General features: G+C 31.8%; 1 protein-coding gene across 1 annotated transcript; it reads right to left on the bottom strand.

Moving 5' to 3' along the window:
• Positions 1–6158: 6158 nt before the first annotated feature.
• On the bottom strand, positions 6159–15774 carry LOC149569414 (LOB domain-containing protein 1-like). Its single transcript, XM_089817744.1, has 2 exons — positions 15559–15774; positions 6159–6707 (listed from the first exon to the last, which is right to left on the bottom strand). The coding sequence occupies exons 1-2, from the start codon at positions 15703–15705 to the stop codon at positions 6390–6392; spliced, it is 465 nt and encodes a 154-aa protein (XP_089673870.1). The 5' UTR covers positions 15706–15774; the 3' UTR covers positions 6159–6389.
• Between the last annotated feature and the right edge of the window lie 3761 nt (positions 15775–19535).

Genomic DNA, 19535 nt, shown 5'->3' with positions numbered 1-19535 from the left:
TGGAGTGAATTTGTGGTGGAAATTAGATAGAATCATTCTTGTGGAACAACCATTAGTGAGAAGTAAAAGTAGTTGTAGATATCAAGGCATTATTGGCAGAGGTAGTTAAAGATATTCATGATCATAAGTAGATGGAGACAAAAAGGATGAAATTAAAGGCTCCTACTTATCTTATATTTTCTAGTAAGGTGGTTTTTCTCATTATCTTGAGAAGATATTTTACAAGATCATATTTTGTGATGAGATCTGATTTCATTGTTACAAAGAGATGAGATATTTTCTACAATAGCAATAGGAATATTTTTCAAGTGGACACCTCACAGTATCTAAATCGATCCAAAAAATTCTTCTTGTCTATATATTCTTCCTCTTCTCTCTTTGTAAGGGTTCCAATTTGGAGATTTTTCTCACTATTGTGAGACCAATAGAGTTCTAGCCTTGTTACCGTGAAACCAGGTTTCTAGTTCTTTAGGTGGAATATCTCCTCCATTACCATGATATCTTGCTTCTAGTCTTCTTACTATGATACTATTCTCAATATATTTTCTCTTCTATGAATAGCAATTTTAGTTTCTTGTAAGCAATAGATTACATAGTCATTTATTGTGTATATTATAAGTTTTTGCATATACCATGATGTGTTGGTTTCAAGGAGATTAATACAAAGCTTCATTCTTAGTCTCATTCTGATTTTCATCTCCTTCCTCTATTGTTTGCAACATTTTGTGTTTAAGAACAAAGAGCTTAAACCTATTTTCAATACCTTAAGGTTGTATGTTTGGATAGATTTGTTGTTGGAACAAAGAGCTAGTAAATGCTTATTTACCTTGACAGGGCTATAGGTTTCACTAGGAGGATATTATAGTAAGTATGAGAGCTTTTATGAAGATAGATATATGTTTCCAAGGTGAATGGATAGATCAAATATCTAAATATATGAGTATATTTTTGGTATCTGTGTGTATGTTTTGATATAAATTATGCCTAATGGATAAGGGACTGATCAGCTAGGAGATTGCATGTGTTTTGTGTTGCATATTTGGGTTATATTGATATTCAACATCATAAATCAAAATCTTTTCCCTTTCATGTTGAAAGAGCTTAAAGAGTTACCCTCACTTATCTTATCTAGCTCATAGGCTATGTTATTAGCTATTCCATTCCTATGTTGTCAGTATAACTATTAGAAGGTTTAGGGGCATTATTTGCTTTGTTTAGATTCAATTGTATGCTTTTAATACTAGTAACATATGAAGAATCTATAGGTCCACCCACCTAGGTTTTGTAGAGCCTAAAGTAGAAGAAGGGTCTAGCCTTATAGTTGGCCTAGTGTCTAAAAGGGTATGTTGTATACAGGAAGTAGCTGCCCCTAGATGTATTATGTTCTCATTGGGATAGTTTGAAATGTGACTTTTTAAAACATCAACACCTTCTACCATGAGAAGAGAATAAACCCGAACATGATTTTCATAAGATATAGTTTAAATAAGAGGATTTGTAGATATTATCAAGGCCACCTTGGATAGTACTAGTAAAGGGTTCAAAGGATCAATGAGCAAGTTGAAGCACTGTAGGATACTTATAAAGTTAATTCCCCTTTTCCTTCTACTATTATTAAGTCATCTAGAAAGACCAAAGCCATGAAACACATGTACAAGAAAGAGAGATAGAGTGCCTATGGAGGAAAAAAAAATTTATATAAAGGATATCAAGAAGACTATAATATCATGACATGCTACTAGAACACACAAAAAATACATGGGTACGAAGCTTATAGATAATATCATTAGGAACATAAAAAATATTAATATTGGTATCACTGAAAAGAATGAAAGTGTAAGAAAAAAATGTATAGTCTTTTAGGAGTTTATTCACCTCATATTTGGTATTTTTTGGCATTTGGTATTGGTTTAAGATAATTTATTTTGTTAAACTTGGGATTATTTTCTATTAAAACTCATGTTTTGATTAATTAATAACACCATTCTCCATGATATGAGGGATACATTTTGAAGCTCTATACTTAAAAGTAATCAAATAAAAGTACCTTCTATTTCTATTTCTAGAACAAAATAGAAGGGATATGGTTTTACCCCCACATTAGCTTTTACATGGCTTCTAGTCATTGCTAGTGACATAGGGGAAGGATCCCTACTTTTCTTCTTGTTAGTCTTTACATCCAAAACTCCTCCTTTGAAATAACCTTATGATACTGAGATAGAATTTGGTTATTCACTAAGTAATCAACAATATACCACTTTTGTTAGTTATTTTTGCACCAATTAAAGAGTGGATTGAGAGTGGGAGGGAGAGGTACTATGGTTCCTAGAGATGAAGGAGGGAAAGATGATAGTGATAGAAGTAGGGATAAAGATCTAGAGGATTTTTTGTGGTCCAATTTTGGGAGAATGCTTTAGCTCTCCTTTAAATTTTCTTTGTCCTTTCAAGACATTTTTCTTGAAGTTGGACACACTCTTCTAATATATTTGTACCTTCTCTATGGTTAGTTGTTGGTGGTTCATTGTTTGCCCTATGTTTGCAGATAATTTTTCTTGTAGATTTTCAATTTAAAGTTTCTTTCTTTGTATCCTTTACATGTGGCAATTTCCTTTATTTCATAGGGATTTCCCTTTCTTTTTTACTTCTAGTCCTTCTTTGTTTTCTCCATGCATTGGCTTATTCTTGCTTTTCTTGGGATTGGTTTGTTCTTCAATTGGTTTGTCCAAGTCCTAGGGACTTTGGTACTAGCTTTTCTCTTTTATTGGTCTTCTCTTGGAAGATGCTCCTATAGTTCAATCTATCTATGGTTCTAAGATGTTCTGTGGTTGCATTTCCCTCTATTTTTAATTTTCTAATCTATTTTTTAGGCTAAGGTTATTTGTTTGCTACATATTTTTTCTCTATCAACTATTGAAGTTTGTAGGGAGGGAGGGTGATCTTTTCTCCTCTTTTTTATGATCATTGGGTGGACTTGAAGGTATTGGTTGTGTGTTTATCAAGGGTTTTATTTTTACCCTATTGTTTAGAAGGTTATATGCTTCCCTCACTGAACCACTTTGCTAGTATGTGTTGATGTTTATGGAGGGATCCTTCTCCATCTCCTCTTAGGAAGGCCCTATCCCTCCTCTCCCCTCTTCTTGAGGGGTTATTTGGTACAATATTAGTGAGTTTATGGCACCATATTGTCCTTGGTTTCACCTCACAGTCTTTTCCTTGTAGAGTTCGTGGCTCCTTGTTTCCCTCTCTTGGTGAGATTGATGGTGCAATGGACATTGGGTAGTCCCATGACCATTTTTTAAAGGGTGTATTTCTACTCTCCTAGATCCTTCCTCATATGACTCGTATAGAGGTAGATTTGGACCTTATTGAGGTGGGTTCTCTTATACTAGATTTTACCTAGATTGTAGGTGGTAGGTAGCTTCTACTTTTCTCTTTTTTGGTGGGATATCCTATGGAGATGGATGCCTTATTGAAAATAGAGGTTGATAGAGATACTATGATATCTTGTCCTAGTATGAGTAGTTGGAGTATGAGTTTCTTTTAGAGGATTCCTTCTATTTTCTTCTTCTTCTTTCATCATTTCTCTATATATAGAGTAAATATTAATTTTATGTTTTTTGAGACCTCAAGTCCCATATGGTCGTTCTTGAATTCAAAATCCTTTTGAGTCTACTCTTGTATATTTCTTTCCTCCATTTATTATGACTTGACGTTACTTTATTTCTCGATTCAATCCATCTAATCCCTCTTTATGTAATTAGAATAATATACCACTTTAATAAATTTTAAAAATTGTTGAATATACTTCAGCTCCTATTGAGGGGAAGCCTTAGAGGGAAAAATGTTTTGAAATATTTATTTATTCCATCATGTAATATTATCCTTCACTCCCCTCAATCTCTTAATCACCAAACATATTATTATTGTTTGATGCACCCTAGCAACCCATCATTCCTTGATCCTATTAAATAAAAGAGAAAGGGAAACCCATATATTCTGAAAACTAAATGGAAAATTATGCTTTCTAAAGATATCATCTTCCAAAAAACTAATCAAGTAATGATATGAACCAATCCTAGACATAGTACTCAAAGAAAATAAAAAGCATTCATAGAGATAAAATTCATATCCAATCCCACTTGAATATGATAAAAAAAAATATATCATATATTAATTTATAACTATTTTTAAACGTAATATAATATAATACGATTTCCTTTTTACAAGCATACAATTAAACCCCTATTTTCATTATTAAAAAGTATTTTTTAAATATTTATTTTCAATTACCTAGACCTCACTACTTAACAAAATCTATCATTATTTTGTTAAAGTGGGGAATGGACCCAACCTATTATAGATCATACTTAAACAATTAGAACAACTGGTTGTTACGAAACTAAATTGTTAGGAAAAGAAGACATAAATATAACAATTAGAAGAAAATATAACAAATAATGTAAAGGAATAAAGCACATGGAATTAGAATTTGAAGACAAAAAGATTTAATGTGGTTGACACAATCTTGGGCGACATCCACCAAATAGAATGTCCAATCTTATTAACCAATGAAGAGAAAATCATAACCTAGTCCATTTTCCATTGTAAAACTACTTATTTATTTCATTTTAGGTAGTTTAAAAATATTGGTTAACAAGTATACCTATAAAAATACTTCACTAGTCAATCTAGGGAAATTCTTGACCAATCAAACCAAAAATACTTGAGGAGTTAACCTCAAACCCCATGATAAATGGGGGGTGTACACTGCTTGATCAGTTACCACAAACCAACATGAATATTAGAGTTACTTTATGGTTTTCATTAAGCATAAATCATCTAAGAAGAAATATCATTTTGTGGAGAAAATAATCTAGATGAACTCATATTTTAGTAAAAAATATCAAACGACATAGACCAACATGCTATGATACCTAATAGTGGAACCTAGCCATGGATAAGAGAAGAATGATGCCTAAAATAGCACCACAGAGAGCAAAAGGAGCACAACAGACACCATATAACAAAGAGGGAACTCCAAGAATAAGAGCCATCAAAACATGAACAAATGTGATCAAGATTTGAGCCATTTAGACATGGGCAACAATGGTCAGCATTGGCATGAGCTACCGAAGTTAGAAAATTAGTTGAAGAAGTGGTGTAGAGCCTAAATTCACAAGGAAAATAGTAATATAACACCTTCAATCATCATTCTAGTAAGTAGGATATGAGTGTAGTAAAGAATTACAAGAACAAAAAGAGCAAAATTGCCCATTTGCAAACAAATTGTCTACGGTTAAAAAAGATATCTTCATAGTCTATAAATTGTCTCCAATTCAGCTCACTACACTTATGAGAAATCTAAACAGATGGTGGGTTGAAAGAGATCAAATAAACAAGAGCTAAAATCTTTGCACATGAGGTGCGGGAGAGAAAACTAGTATCTGGGTCAGCCTTAATGAAGCTCCCTAACTCTCTCCTAATAGGTTCAGATGTAGCATTGCACAAGATGTAGAGAGGAAGGCTGAAGGCTTGGGAGACAAACCCAAGTAGAGGAAAATTTGATAGGGCCCACCTAAAGACTAAAAGAGGTTGTCCAAGGGTAAAGTGACAAAACACATAAATCTCATTTCTAGATATCCAATGATATAACAACATCCCTATCATTAGTAACATCACAAAAGTCAGAAGGAATTCACCAACATATCTAGGTAAATTTCCCCTTTAGGTGAGACCAATAGGTTCAATGCTAAGAAAATCAATTGGCTATCCTCCTCTTTTTTGTGCACATTTTGTGTTGTTTTCTACTATTTACCATTGCAATAAATGTGAAATCAACTAAAAATTTCATAGAAATATGTTATGTTTTTGTAATTTTGAATAAAAGTAATAGTTACAAATATCGAAAAGTGCAAAACTAGAAGAGATGGCCTAATGGAATCAGCCCAAACAAAAAAGCATAGTACATGAAAATTTGGCCACTTTAACTTTTATCAATTGATTCTAAGATGTAATTCATTATTTTAATTGAAGTCAATTGTTTAACAGGTGTAATAGGCTCACTTCTTATGCACTAAAGACAAAACAAAGTCAAATTTTTATTATTTTTTTTAAATTGATCAACTCTACAGTTTGTAAGAAAGATAGTTACAGATAGTTACAGCGTCCCAGTTCTCGATCCCATTAACATGCTTTTGGTAATACATGCAGAAGAGTGAACGGAAGCCACAAGAGAATTAGGAATACCTAGAATTGAATAATAAGCTTTTTTGAAGTAGATATTTTGGGGGATTTGTTTTTACTAATATATGTACCCTATACTTATAGAAGACAATCTTTCTGTCAAGAAAGAACATAATGTTTCTCCTAATTCATGCCAGTCGTTACATTTATGGCTCCCAAAGTGGTTTCCATAGCTGTTCCATATCATCAACTATGTAATTATTATCATTTGTTTGCACCTCACAGAAATCATATTCAGCATCATTGTGATACCCGCCAATGAGAAGGGCTAGAAGTTCATCCCTCTGCAAGCTGGTCTTTATTACCTCTGCTTGTGCGGCTTCTAACTGGGACTTCAGCTCCCTGATTTTCTTCTGTAGTTGCTGAACTTGGGTTGCACAGCCATGAACGGGATCCTTGAGCCTTGTACTCGCTTCATACACCATGCTATTTACTGCATCTCTTATTTTCTCAGCCTCCATGCCCTGAACCAATACCACATGAAAACCATGAGTACAAATACAGAAACAAATGGAAACACGTGGGTGAGTAATCTTCTTATCCCTGTTCATCAAGGATCGAACTCATCTCTACATTATCTAAGCACTTCATTCAATTGATCCTACAAGACTTAATTTAACATTAGGTTTCAAATATTCTGAATTAAGCTTTTGAGCTCTTAAAATTTAGTTTTTCGATCATGTGTTTTCTGTATAATTCATTATCTAGATTATACGATACCATCTGAAATACTACTGACAAAAAATTATAATTTAATTCAAACAGTTTCAAGCTAACATGACACAGTGAACTTTTTTACGATTCTTCTTTACATCTTTTATTATATATTCTATTATTGTTGGTGATGTAGGCTTCCAGCTGTCAGTTTAATCTTCCCTGTCTTTACCTATTCCAACTATTTCATTTATTGCTTCTTCTCATCAAGAGTTCTAGATCTCTCATTTTAAACTATGCTTCTAGATTGTTAGGTTTAGGTTTAGGGTTTTTTCAAAGAGTTGGCTGTAATATTTTTCCAGAAGTTTGTAGATGTTTCATCTTCCCAGCTAATAATAGATCTCTCTAGAATATTGTATGCTTTCATATAAAAGGTTGTATGTACTCATTTGATATTACAGTGGAATGAAATATAACATAGTTTATTGTGCGGCAGCACATCGTATTGTTCTGTGTGTTTATTTTTTGTCCTCTGCCTATCCATTAGTTTGGTATCAGAGCCGTAGAAATTATGGGCATTGTTTTTATAGGTAGATGTCATTTTGGGTGAAGGGCAAATGAGAGCAAAAAGATCTAAGGAGGAGATCATAGTTTCTATGTGAGAAAGGAAGAGAAAGGGTTTGTAGTGGTTACAAGTCTGAAAGTTTTACTGTTAAATCATGGCAGGAACCAGTGGAAGTATTTCATAGCCACAAATTCCTACTTTTAATGGAAAAAATTATGATTATTGGAGCATCAAAATGAAAACACTTTTTCGTTCTCAGGATGTTTGGGATTTAGTTGAAAGTGGGTTCCCTGAACCAGCAGACCAGCAAGCATATCAAGCTCTTTCACAAGCTGAAAAGGATTTATTAAAGGAAAATAGTAAAAAGGATGCTAAGGCACTATTCTTTATTCAGCAGGTAGTGGAGGAAGCAATATTTCCAAAGGTAGTTGTTGCCACAAGCTTAAAGCAAGCATGGGACAACTTGCAATCAACATACCAGGGCACAGGAAAGGTAAAAACTTCAAAGTTACAAAATCTTAGAAGAGATTTTGAAAATTTGCAAATGAAAGATTCAGATTCAATAGACTCATACTCAAACAATGGGGATAGTAAATCAGATTAGATCATATGGAGAAACCCTTGGAGATCAACGAGTTGTAGAGAAAATACTTAAAAGTCTACCAAATAAGTTTGATTCAAGAGTTGCAGCCATTGAAGAATCTAAGGATCTCTCCTTGCTATCAATAGATGAGTTAATGGGTTCTCTCTTATCACATGAACACAGGTTGAATCATTCGAGAACTTCATCATTGGAGAATGCTTTCAAGACTCAACTTTCACTTGGAAGAACAAGAGGAAGATCATATCACAATAGAGGTAGAGGACATTTTACACCAAGAGGAGGAAGAGAAAATCCACATTTTGAGAGTAGAAGGCCAGCATCAAGCTCACAAACCAATTTCACATCAACAAGAGGAAGGGGGAGCAACCATCATTAAGGAGAAAGGTATGAAAAATCTAACATCCAATGTCATTACTATAATAAATTTGGACATTTTGCATCTGAGTGTAGAAAAAGACAATATGACATGAATAGGCAAAAGGCACATTTTACAAATGAAAGTCAGCCCAACACTAGTGAGCAAAACACCATCTTAATAACATGCAATGTTGCACAAGAGAGTTCTAAAGAAGTATGGTTCTTAGATAATGGTTGTAGTAACCATATGATTGGGTCTAAGGAGATATTCTCAATGATAGATGAATCAGTAAAATCAGAGGTTAAGTTGGGGAATGATCATCAAATCTCAGTCATGGGAAAAGGGTCAATTAGCATAAGAACTAAGAAAGGTGAAGAAAAGGAAATTCTTGATGTATATTATGTTCCTGGATTGCAACACAATCTCATAAGCATTGGACAACTAGTACAAAAGGGATATAGAATACATTTTGAAAATGGTGAATGTGTGATTCTAGATAAAAGACCAAGCAATAGGCTAATTGCAAAAGTTGAAATGAATCAAAATAGAATGTTCCCACTTAAAATCCAAAGTGAATTATTCTTAGAGCCAAATGAATTGCAAAAAGTAGCTGAATCTACATTCAAAGCTTTCCACAAAAATGAATCTTGGCTATGGCATTTAAGGTTTGGTAATTTAAACTTTAAAGGGTTACAACTCTTATATAAGAAACAAATGGTCTATGGGTTGCCATCAATAGAGCCACTTAAGGCAACATGTGAGGGTTGTATTTTGGCAAAGCAAAATAGAGAAAAATTTTCAGTTGGAAAGTCTTATAGAGCAAACCATCCACTTGAGATAGTCCATTCAGTTATTTGTGGACCAATGCAAACACCATCCTTAAGTGAAAAACTTTATTTCTTGACATTTATTGATGATTTCAGCAGAAAAGTTTGGGTTTATTTTGTGAAGTATAAATCAGATGTATTTGATGTCTTTAAAGAATTCAAGGCAAAATTTGAGAAAGAAAGTGGATGCTCTATTAAAATATTAAGAACTGATCAAGGTGGAGAATACATATCAAATGATTCTCTGAATTTTTGCAAAGAAAATGGCATATGGAAACAATTTACAGCAAGGTACACTCCACAACAAAATGGAGTAGCAGAAAGAAAAAAATAGAACAATTATGGAGATGACAAGGAGTATGTTAAAGGAAAAAAACTTGCCAAATGAGTATTGGGCTGAAGGAGTTGCATGTTCAGCATACATACTAAATAGATGTCCAACAAAAGCAGTAATAAATAAAACACCTAAAGAAGCTTGGAGCAGAAGGAAGCACAATATAACACATTTGAGAGTGTTTGGTTGTGTGGCATGCTCATTGGTACCTCAAGAAGTGAGACAAAAATTAGTTGATAGAGGAAAGAAGTGCATATTTGTGGGATATAGTGAACAATCCAAGGCATATAGGCTATACAATCCTATCACAAAGAAGTTAATAATAAGTCGTGATGTTGAGTTTGTAGAAAAAGAACCATGGGATGGTAGCTTGAATAAGTCAACTACAGTTGCAGTTGGTGTTCCACAAGAAAATGAAGAAAATGAAACTCAAGATGTGCATTCTACAACACAAACAAATGTTCCTAAAACACCTACAAGGGCACCTATCACTCAAAACACTACTACTCTAGTAAGCACTAATAGCAGTGAATCATCTAATCCAACACTTGCTTCATTAAGACCAAGAACTATAAAAACTTCAAGGAAGACACAAAGTCTTAGAGATATATATGATGAATTACAAGAGGCTGAAAATGATGACTTAAGCATTAATTTTGCACTCTTAGCGCATGCTGATCCAATTTATTTTGAAGAAGCTATTAAAGATGACTAATGGATTTCAGCCATGGATGAAGAAATTTAGTCAATAGAAAAGAATGATACTTGGGACTTAGTAGATCTTCCTAAAGGGAAGGATGTGATTGGAGTTAAGTGGGTATATAAAACAAAATATAATGCTAATGGAAAAGTAGAGAAACACAAAGCAAGGCTAGTAGCCAAAGGCTTCACACAACAACTAGGTATAGACTACAATGAGACATTTGCACATGTGGCAAGATTAGACACTATTAGAATGATTTTATCCATTGCAGCTCAAAATAATTGGAAGGTTTATCAAATGGATGTGAAATCAGCATTCTTGAATGGAATTTTAGAAGAAGAAGTGTATACAAAACAACCACCAGGATATGAAATTTTGGGAGAAGAACATAAGGTATACAAGTTGAAGAAGGCACTATATGGCTTGAAGCAAGCTCCCAGAGCTTGGTATAGCAGAATAGACTCTTATTTTGTGAATAATGATTTTAGTAAGTGTGGCTATGAACCAACTTTGTATGTCAAAGTGAACAATGAAGGAGAAATATTAATAGTTTGCTTATATGTAGATGATTTGATATTCACAGGTAATATGTCAATTAACAATTTCAAGGCAGCCATGAAAAATGAATTTGATATGACTGATTTGGGACTCATGAGATATTTTCTTGGGATACAAGTAAATCAAAATGATCAAGGCATTTTCATTTGTCAAAGTAAGTATGCTACTGATTTGTTGAAAAGATTTAAAATGAAAAATGTGAATTCAGCCCCTACACTAGTTGCGTTGGGTATAAAACTTAGCAAGAATGATGAAAGTCCTAATGTAGACTCAACTTTATTCAAAAGATTAGTTGGCAGCCTTTTATATTTGATAGCTACAAAGCTAGATATAATGCATGGAGTTAGTCTCATTTCAAGATTCGTGGATAAACCAAAAGAAACTCATTGGAAAGCTGGAAAGAGGATTCTGAGGTATATAGCTGGAACAAAGAACTTTGGGATCTTATATGCACATTCAGATCATTACAAGCTGATTGGCTATACAGATAGTGACTGGGCAGGTAGCTTTGATGATAAAAGAAGCACTTCAGGATATATCTTTCACCTAGGGTCAGAAGCTATTTCTTGGGCATCAAAGAAGCAACCAATTGTGACATTATCATCAGCTGAAGCAGAATATGTTGCAGCAACATCAGCAGCCTGTCAAGCAATATGGATGAGAAGAGTACTTTCAGACTTGAAGCATCCACAAGAAGAACCTACAAGAATATATTGTGATAATAATTATGCAATTGCTTTATCGAAAAATCATGTCTTTCATCAACGTAGTAAACATATAGATATAAGATATCATTATATTCGTGAATTAGTGAACAATGGTGGCATATGTCTTAAGTTTTGCAAGTCCAAAGAACAACCGGCAAACATTTTCACAAAGCCTCTTGCAAAGAATGTCTTTGAACATCTTCGAGAAAGTATTGGTATTACAAACATACATGGCAGTGAAGATTAAGGGGGAGTGTTGGTGATGTAGGCTTCCAGCTGTTAGTTTAATCTTCCCTGCCTTTACCTACTCCAACTACTTCATTTATTGCTTCTTCTCATCGAGAGTTCTAGATCTCTCATTTTAAACTATGCTTCTAGATTGTTAGGTTTAGGTTTAGGGTTTTTTCAAAGAGTCGGCTATAATATTTTTTCAGAAGTTTGTAGATGTTTCGTATTCTCAGCTAATAATAGATTTCTCTAGAATATTGTATGCTTTCATATAAAAGGTTGTATGTACTCATTTGATATTATGGTGGAATGAAATATAACATAGTTTATTGTGCAGCAGCACATCGTATTGTTTTGTGTGTTTATTTTTTGTCCTCTGCCTATCCATCAATTATTTGATAATTTGCATATGTAATGTTCATGAAAGCAGGTTTAATTAAAGATACTAAGTTTTCACAATCAACAATCTTAAGCACCTGTTATTCTTAGATCAAACTAGATGATAAATAATATCAATGTTTGTCTCACATTTATTAATATTAGAATTACATTTCATAATTTACCAACATAATAATAGAACTATAGAAAAATTTCATCCATCCCATAAATGATATAAAATTGTATGAAATTTTCCACAACTTATATCATTGTAATGGTAGATTAAGCAATGCAAATGAGAGATCGTTAAAAAACATGTCTCGTCCTCCAATTGCTAAAATCCCAGTTGAATGAAATTACATATCAGGTATAATATTTATATTTTTGAAATCTATCATATTTAGAATTATTTCAAGATTAGTTTGAAAAAAAAACATTAAAATGATTTATGTTGGATCATTTAGGACATCCAATATCAAGATCATTTTGATCAGGAAAAAAAAAAGTAGTCTTAATCAAGATTTTTAAAATTTATCAATAGATGATAAAAATATTAGATCTAATAATAAAGTATATATATAAAATATATTAAAATAATTTTTATATTGTAGACGTAAGATCTAAATTCAATTTTGAAGGATTTTTAATCAATAGATTACGAATCTCACTCTATAATCTACTAGCAGTTCTACATTTATGTATGTGCAACGATGAGCCAATAGGATGTATATGATTGGAAAAAAGTTAAATTTTATACTTGTAATAGAGATCACATTTTCATTATTTCTATAATAGAGTTGTATACTATTTCAACTAATCTTGGATAGTGGATCACAAGGGAACTTATGATTGGTAGTGAAGAAATATAGAACATGAGACAAAAAAGTTTACTTATCTATTGACTTCTTGTCAAATATGCATTCATTTATCTTTAGAGTACATTTAGGATGGTACATATAAATCATAACTATCTACTTTATGCATTTGTAATTTTTTTTTATCAGTTAGAAAATCCTATCATCTCTATTATTAAAGCTTCCTTCAGTTATCTAATCATTTTATATTGTAGGACATGACTATTGTTTGTATATGGATAGTAATTTCTGGTTAAAATTGTCTCCTTATGCTATAGTTCTAAAATAGCCACCATTTAGCATCAATGTCTCTCTATATTTCCATCCCACATTAAGACTACTATAAAAATAGAAAAAATAAACTTTTAATATACATTCAACAAAAAAAATTGATATTTTTATTATTTTAATTATAAATATAAAATAAAAATTTAACGTTAATCATCAATTTTAAAATATAATATAATTGAAAATTGATAAGCACATTTTAAAACTAAATAGTATGATATAAAATTTGAAAATACCATTTATTGATCTGAAAGCTAAATCAATTATAACTAACTTTGACTCCTATAGAATACAAACTTTAAAAAAAAAAAAATGAAGCTAAAATATTATAACTATTCCTTGATTCTTTATTTTTATTTTTTTCCCATTAGTGTTATATATTATAGAATTAAACTATTAACTTTTAACATAATTTATTTAGATTAAAGTTTTGAAGTACACTAAATTTTCATTGTTCTTTGATGATGAGGCCAAAGTTAGAAGGTACATATACAATCATCTCTCAATTGTTTGTTAGATTTAAGTCTTCAAAATTATCGAATATTAATCCACTATCTTTTCGTTATCATTCACTTGATTATATTTTCATCAATCGATGAAAAAGACAAATGATAAATGTAGATGGAGTAAAAATCAAAGAAAGCTAAAATTAACTAAGAATAAAAAATGAGATTTCTCCATCTATTTTTGGTAAAATTCCTTAGCCAAAAAATTCGTCACAATTCCATTAAATTTATTAGTACTATGAAAATCTCTACGGTAATAATATAAGATTCTAGTAGAAAATCATACAGAAAGAAAGGAAGCCATGATGTAGATTGATTTTCATCTTACCCAAATGAGAAATTCGTGGTCTCCACTAACCACTGCTTAAGAAACATCTCTATCATTAATCGCTTCACTCAACATTGAAAGCAAACACCTCCTTCATGCTTGAGTGCCTTCACTTGGACAACGCCAAACAACCAGACTCAAATGGAACACTTTGTTTTATTTACATCAATTACCAGTTATAATCTATACCATGCTACCACCACCACTACAAGCTTTGTTGACATAATGTCCTTTGCTTTTTTCTTGTTCAAAACATCACATGTTTTGAATTCTTGATGCTTGAAAAGATTTAATAAAAGCTATACACAATGCCCCATCAAAAAAATTGATCCAAAACCAACAACATAATAGACTTTTTATAAGATTAAGAATATAAAATGTTACAAATTCTATTACACAAAATTCTACATCATCTAGCTCCCTAACTAGACAAATATTCTCTGTATAAAAGTTGTTAGATAAAGACTAATCATATGTGCATTCATACAGATTCAATCTAAGAAAACAAAGTAGAATCTGTAATAAATACAATAGCTCACATAAATCCTAGAATATTTTTCAAGTGTTTGGGTGGGCTTTTAGACCCATCTTGCAAGATCACAAGCCTTAGTAAATTTAGAAAAATTAGTAAAAAAATAGTAAATAAAAATTGAAAAGTTGCAGGAATAAAGTAGAATTAATTAATAGAAGATAGAATTTTATTTTTTAGTAATTTCTAAAATCTAAAACTTGATGACATAAATATTTTTGGCTCATCGGAAAATAAAATAGAATTTCATTTTTTAGTAATTTCTAAAATCAAAAACTTGAGGACATAAACTTTTTTGGTTCAGAAAAATTAAAAATGGAAGTGGTCTTACAACTTTTCTGTTGACATATTAAATTTGGGTAGCAAAGCTCCCGCAATAAGCCTATCAGCTTAATTATGGGAATGATAAACATTTTAATAATAGATCAATAAGATATGACTAAAATATTATAGAGAAGAAATAATATATTCAAATTCTAAAATTCAAACCCTAAACAATTTTGATATAAAAGGAGAAAAGAGACTCTGAATATAATTACTTAAAGTATTTTGAGTATTGAATATGATCTAAAATATTAATCAAGAAAAATGTAATCTTAATCAAAGTTTTATAAATTTAACATGATAGATGGTAGAAAAAATTAGATCTATTATTTAATAACCAACATATATGTAAAACACATTAAAATAGTTTTTAATTAAATACCTAGGATTTGGAGGGCTGATTTGTAAATTCTTCAATCTATAGATTATTATCTCACTTCATGGTTATCATAATATACTAGATCAAATAAAATATGTCACTAAAAAGAAATAAATATATATTCACAATACAAAACTCACACAACCTAAACAATAAAAAAAAGAGAGAGGAGAGAGTCCGAATATGATTACTTGAAGAGTTTTTAGTACATGCCGGGTCCCAAAAACTTGATGAACTGTTTCAAATTTGTGAGGATCAGTTGATGGAAAATGCGGAGCTAACACACAACGCTCTGAACATTTCTTCCGGTGCTTCTTGCAAGCTGCGCATCTTGGCATTGCTCACTCTTAAACTACGCTCTTGAGCAAGTGGCTTCAAAAACTACCAAATAAAACTAAACACGGTGGCTTGCACTAGCAGATCGCCATAGCTAAGGAGGGAGCTTATTCTTTGTATTTATAATGGTTGTAGACACGTAAAGAACACGCACTGGTTTCCAATTAGTGAAGAGGTAAAAGGATGTTTCCTACTCTTTTCTACAAAGGTATTTGACCTAACTACGTGTCTTTGTAGATTCTGTTCATTTTCCACAAATAAGGGAAAATAAGGACTATGGACCCAACACGTCAAACAGCATGTTAGACTAGAAGCTATTGCAATACAATTCCTGTCAAAAAGTCTGTTCAATTGACTAATTGGTCTTTTCCCATTCACATCTGGATAGAGATGAAACTTGTTTCGACAACATTCAAATAAGCATAAAGGATATTCGATGCCATTATCAATGACCAAATAGATTAACAAATAGAATTATTAAATTTAACAAGTCAAGAGTGGCTTTATAAAATTTAATGGGCCACATAGATTATGATTGATTTTACTCCCGTTCTCATTGAGGAGGCAATTTAATCAAGTTGTGGAATTTTGCAATATTTTTCCCTTTCGAGAAATTCGAAGGGAAGAATAAGGAAGACGTGTAACGTTTTAAAATGTTCTCCATTTCAAGGCTGTTGATATTTTTTCCCTTTAACAAATATTAATTATTAAATTTAATAAGTCATTTCTTCCAGAGTGGCTTTATAAAATTTAATGGGTCACATAGATTTTGATTGATTGTACTCGTGTTCTCATCGAGGAGGCAATTAAATCAAGAAGTTGTGGAATTTTGCAACATATGTCGAGAAATTCGAAGGTAAGAATAAGGAAGACGTGGGTAAAGTTTTAAAATGTTCTCAATTTTAAGGTTGTCGATTTTGTTTTAATATATGTTCATTACGTTTTTATAAAGATTGATGTTGATATATTTCAGTCTAAATCAAGGCGTGTTCGTGGTTGCTTTCCACTTTCTGCATAATCGAAGAAAGTTCGATTTTAAATCTGATATCATCAAAAAGCTACGTGCGCGTCAAAAGTATTCTTTCGAAAGTTATTCTATTCTCATTCCAAACGACGTTGACTGTTATGTGAAAAAACTACCCATTTGTACAAGGGATGCACGCACTTACAAGTAAACAAGTTCATGATGAAACCATTCTTGAACTGTATAATTCAATATGGTATATGTAAAGAAAGTTGCTTGTACTTCATACCGATACAATTCTATTGATTTTTAGGAAAGATAATACCTTCATTACTTTTATTAATAACACAATAATTTTATTGCTTTGTTTTTAAAAGTAGGTGAGAGAAAGGTACTTTCAAAGTTTTAGATAAAGTCTAAATAAATAATTTAAAAATAATATATAAATTAAATTAGTTTATTGAATTATTGACATCATTGAAATCTTTCATAGGAAAGCTATATAATTATGAAGTCAAATGTTTTATCTAGAATCAATATTAACCAATGTATATCTCATCTATATTCATGTTGCCGATTTTATGTGGTCTTACAATAAAATGAAGGAAAATGATATAACTAAAGTATTATTTGTGATCATTTTATTGATCCTAAAAGCAATTTACTTCTTGTAGAGACTTTGTAACAGATTTGTAATTAATTAGTGCAATCATATTGAAATAAAACATAATTTTTGGTATAGGTAGTGGACAAACTATAATATTCTCCATATAATATCTATGAGATGTCACTCAAACTTTTTAGAAAACTTGAAGATGAAATTTTTCAGGATGAAAACTTATTTTGTAAAATTAAGAAGTTTCAAGGTACAAGTGAAAGGTCTTCCCAATATATACTAGAGCCTTATCAAATTGAAAATGTTCAATAAAAATAACTCTCATAAATATCTACAAATCATGTGACAATGCAATTATCCACTAGGTAGTATAGAGATGAAAAAAATCCATATCATTTCTAGTCCTATCAACACCCTTATATAATATGGCATGTAGATGTCCTAGCCTTGTGGTTCAGAAGATAACTAAGAAAAAAAATACCAATGAGTTCTAGTGCTCCTTAATTCAACTTACAGCTATGTTATATCTAATATGATCTTTATTGGATGAGAGCATGATCTATAGAGTACATTGTGAGTTTTTCTCCCATAATTGAATTCATTTTTGTTGTAGAAATATTAGGAGAATAGAGGAAAATCAAACAATATAATACCATGAGGTAGATATTGTAGTGATCCAAGATGAACTAGTACATAATTTGTTTGGTAATTGTATACAATTATTTTTGGAAAGGAAAAATTTGGTATTTTTTATACTTCATTTTTAAAGCTATAGGAAAGATAATATTGTTATAGTCTACAAGTATAATTTATTCATATATTATACAATTATTAAAATATTATCTAAACTAATTATATTACTAAACTTTTAACATCTTGTGTTGCACCATTGATCATCTTGTCAACATCTTTTAACATGCCTATTGATAATGTGAGCTATGATAATTGATTCACTTATGTACAGTATAGTATGATATAAATTTATAGTTTTTTTTAATCTAATGTTTTAATTAATTAAATTGAAAAAGGGTTTGAACCTATCATGCCCCTACAATGTTTATCAAACCCCTACAAAGTTTAAAAGCCAAAAATGAAAAAGATGATCTCCCTAAAATCTAGGATGAAATAGTGGTTATTTTGAATGACTCTAAGAAGAGTTCTCCGACTACGGAGACTTATTGGGTCTCAAAAAACTCATATCATTTTTTAACCCACATTCCCTGAGCTTCACCATGTACTCACCTTCCCACACTATGGATTTAAGCTACACAAGAGACCCACAAATGTCTAACTAGGAAACTCTGGCCTACCCTAGTCTCAAAAAATGATGGTACCATTGATATGGATTGTCTTACCCTACATTCAATAGTGATTAACTATTGTTACAACAAGTTGAAAGTGGTGGGTAGGTGTCTCCTTCTATAGATGCACACTGTGACTAGGATGATCAATAGGCTATAAGCTAGTGTAGAGGCAAAGTAATAATTAGTGGATTGGACGTGATGTTGTAGGAATGAAGTGTAGTGGAATATTAGTAGGGATTTGGGTGATAAGCTTCAAAGCTGGAAACATCTAGAGGAGGAGGTAGAGGGCATCAAGAGAAAAGTGCTTTTAGAAGAGGAGAGAGATGAAATGTTGAAAGCTTTGGTGGCAATAAAGAAAACTCAAGATGATCTCAGGAAAAAAAAGTACCATTTTGATATCCCTAAACTACTTGGTTCGGGCTAAATTGGAGAAGGAAATTGATAGCCTAAATGCCTAGGTTGAGGAGAAAACTGTAAAGAGGAAGTGCAAGGAGGAGACTCCAAAAAAGGACAAAGGAATTGTTGAGGACTCTTATGGGAAAATGGAGAGGAGGCCTTTCTATCCCCCCAAGTTCTCCATACTAGATCAGCTCAAGGAGCTACAAAGATGATGGGTTAGGTTGTATTCTATTTCCTTTGGGTGGCTTCTAATGGGTTCATATTCTGTGTTGGTTATTGGTTCAGTGCAGTGCAGTCATTTTAGTTGTTTGGTTCAGTGCAACAAGTGGTTTCTATTTTTTGCATTTTTTTTTGCTAGTGGTGGCTTGGTCCTATTGTTTGGACCTTTCTCTTAGTGGTGGATTGTTTTTTTTCGTGTTCCCAATCTAGTTTCTTATTTTAAGTTTTAGTTTTTTCTTAGTTTATCTATTTTAATCTAGTTTGGTTATATTTGGTATGTGTCACTTCTTGTGGCCTTATTTCTCATTTACATGGACTTAATTTTTTTTT

Source organism: Cupressus sempervirens, chromosome 3 (assembly GCF_028749045.1).
Source record: "Cupressus sempervirens isolate cs-2001-9-10 chromosome 3, ASM2874904v1, whole genome shotgun sequence".
Lineage (NCBI taxonomy): Eukaryota > Viridiplantae > Streptophyta > Pinopsida > Cupressales > Cupressaceae > Cupressus > Cupressus sempervirens.
The sequence above is the reverse complement of the archived record's forward strand: the minus strand, read 5'-3'. Positions and strand labels throughout refer to the sequence as shown.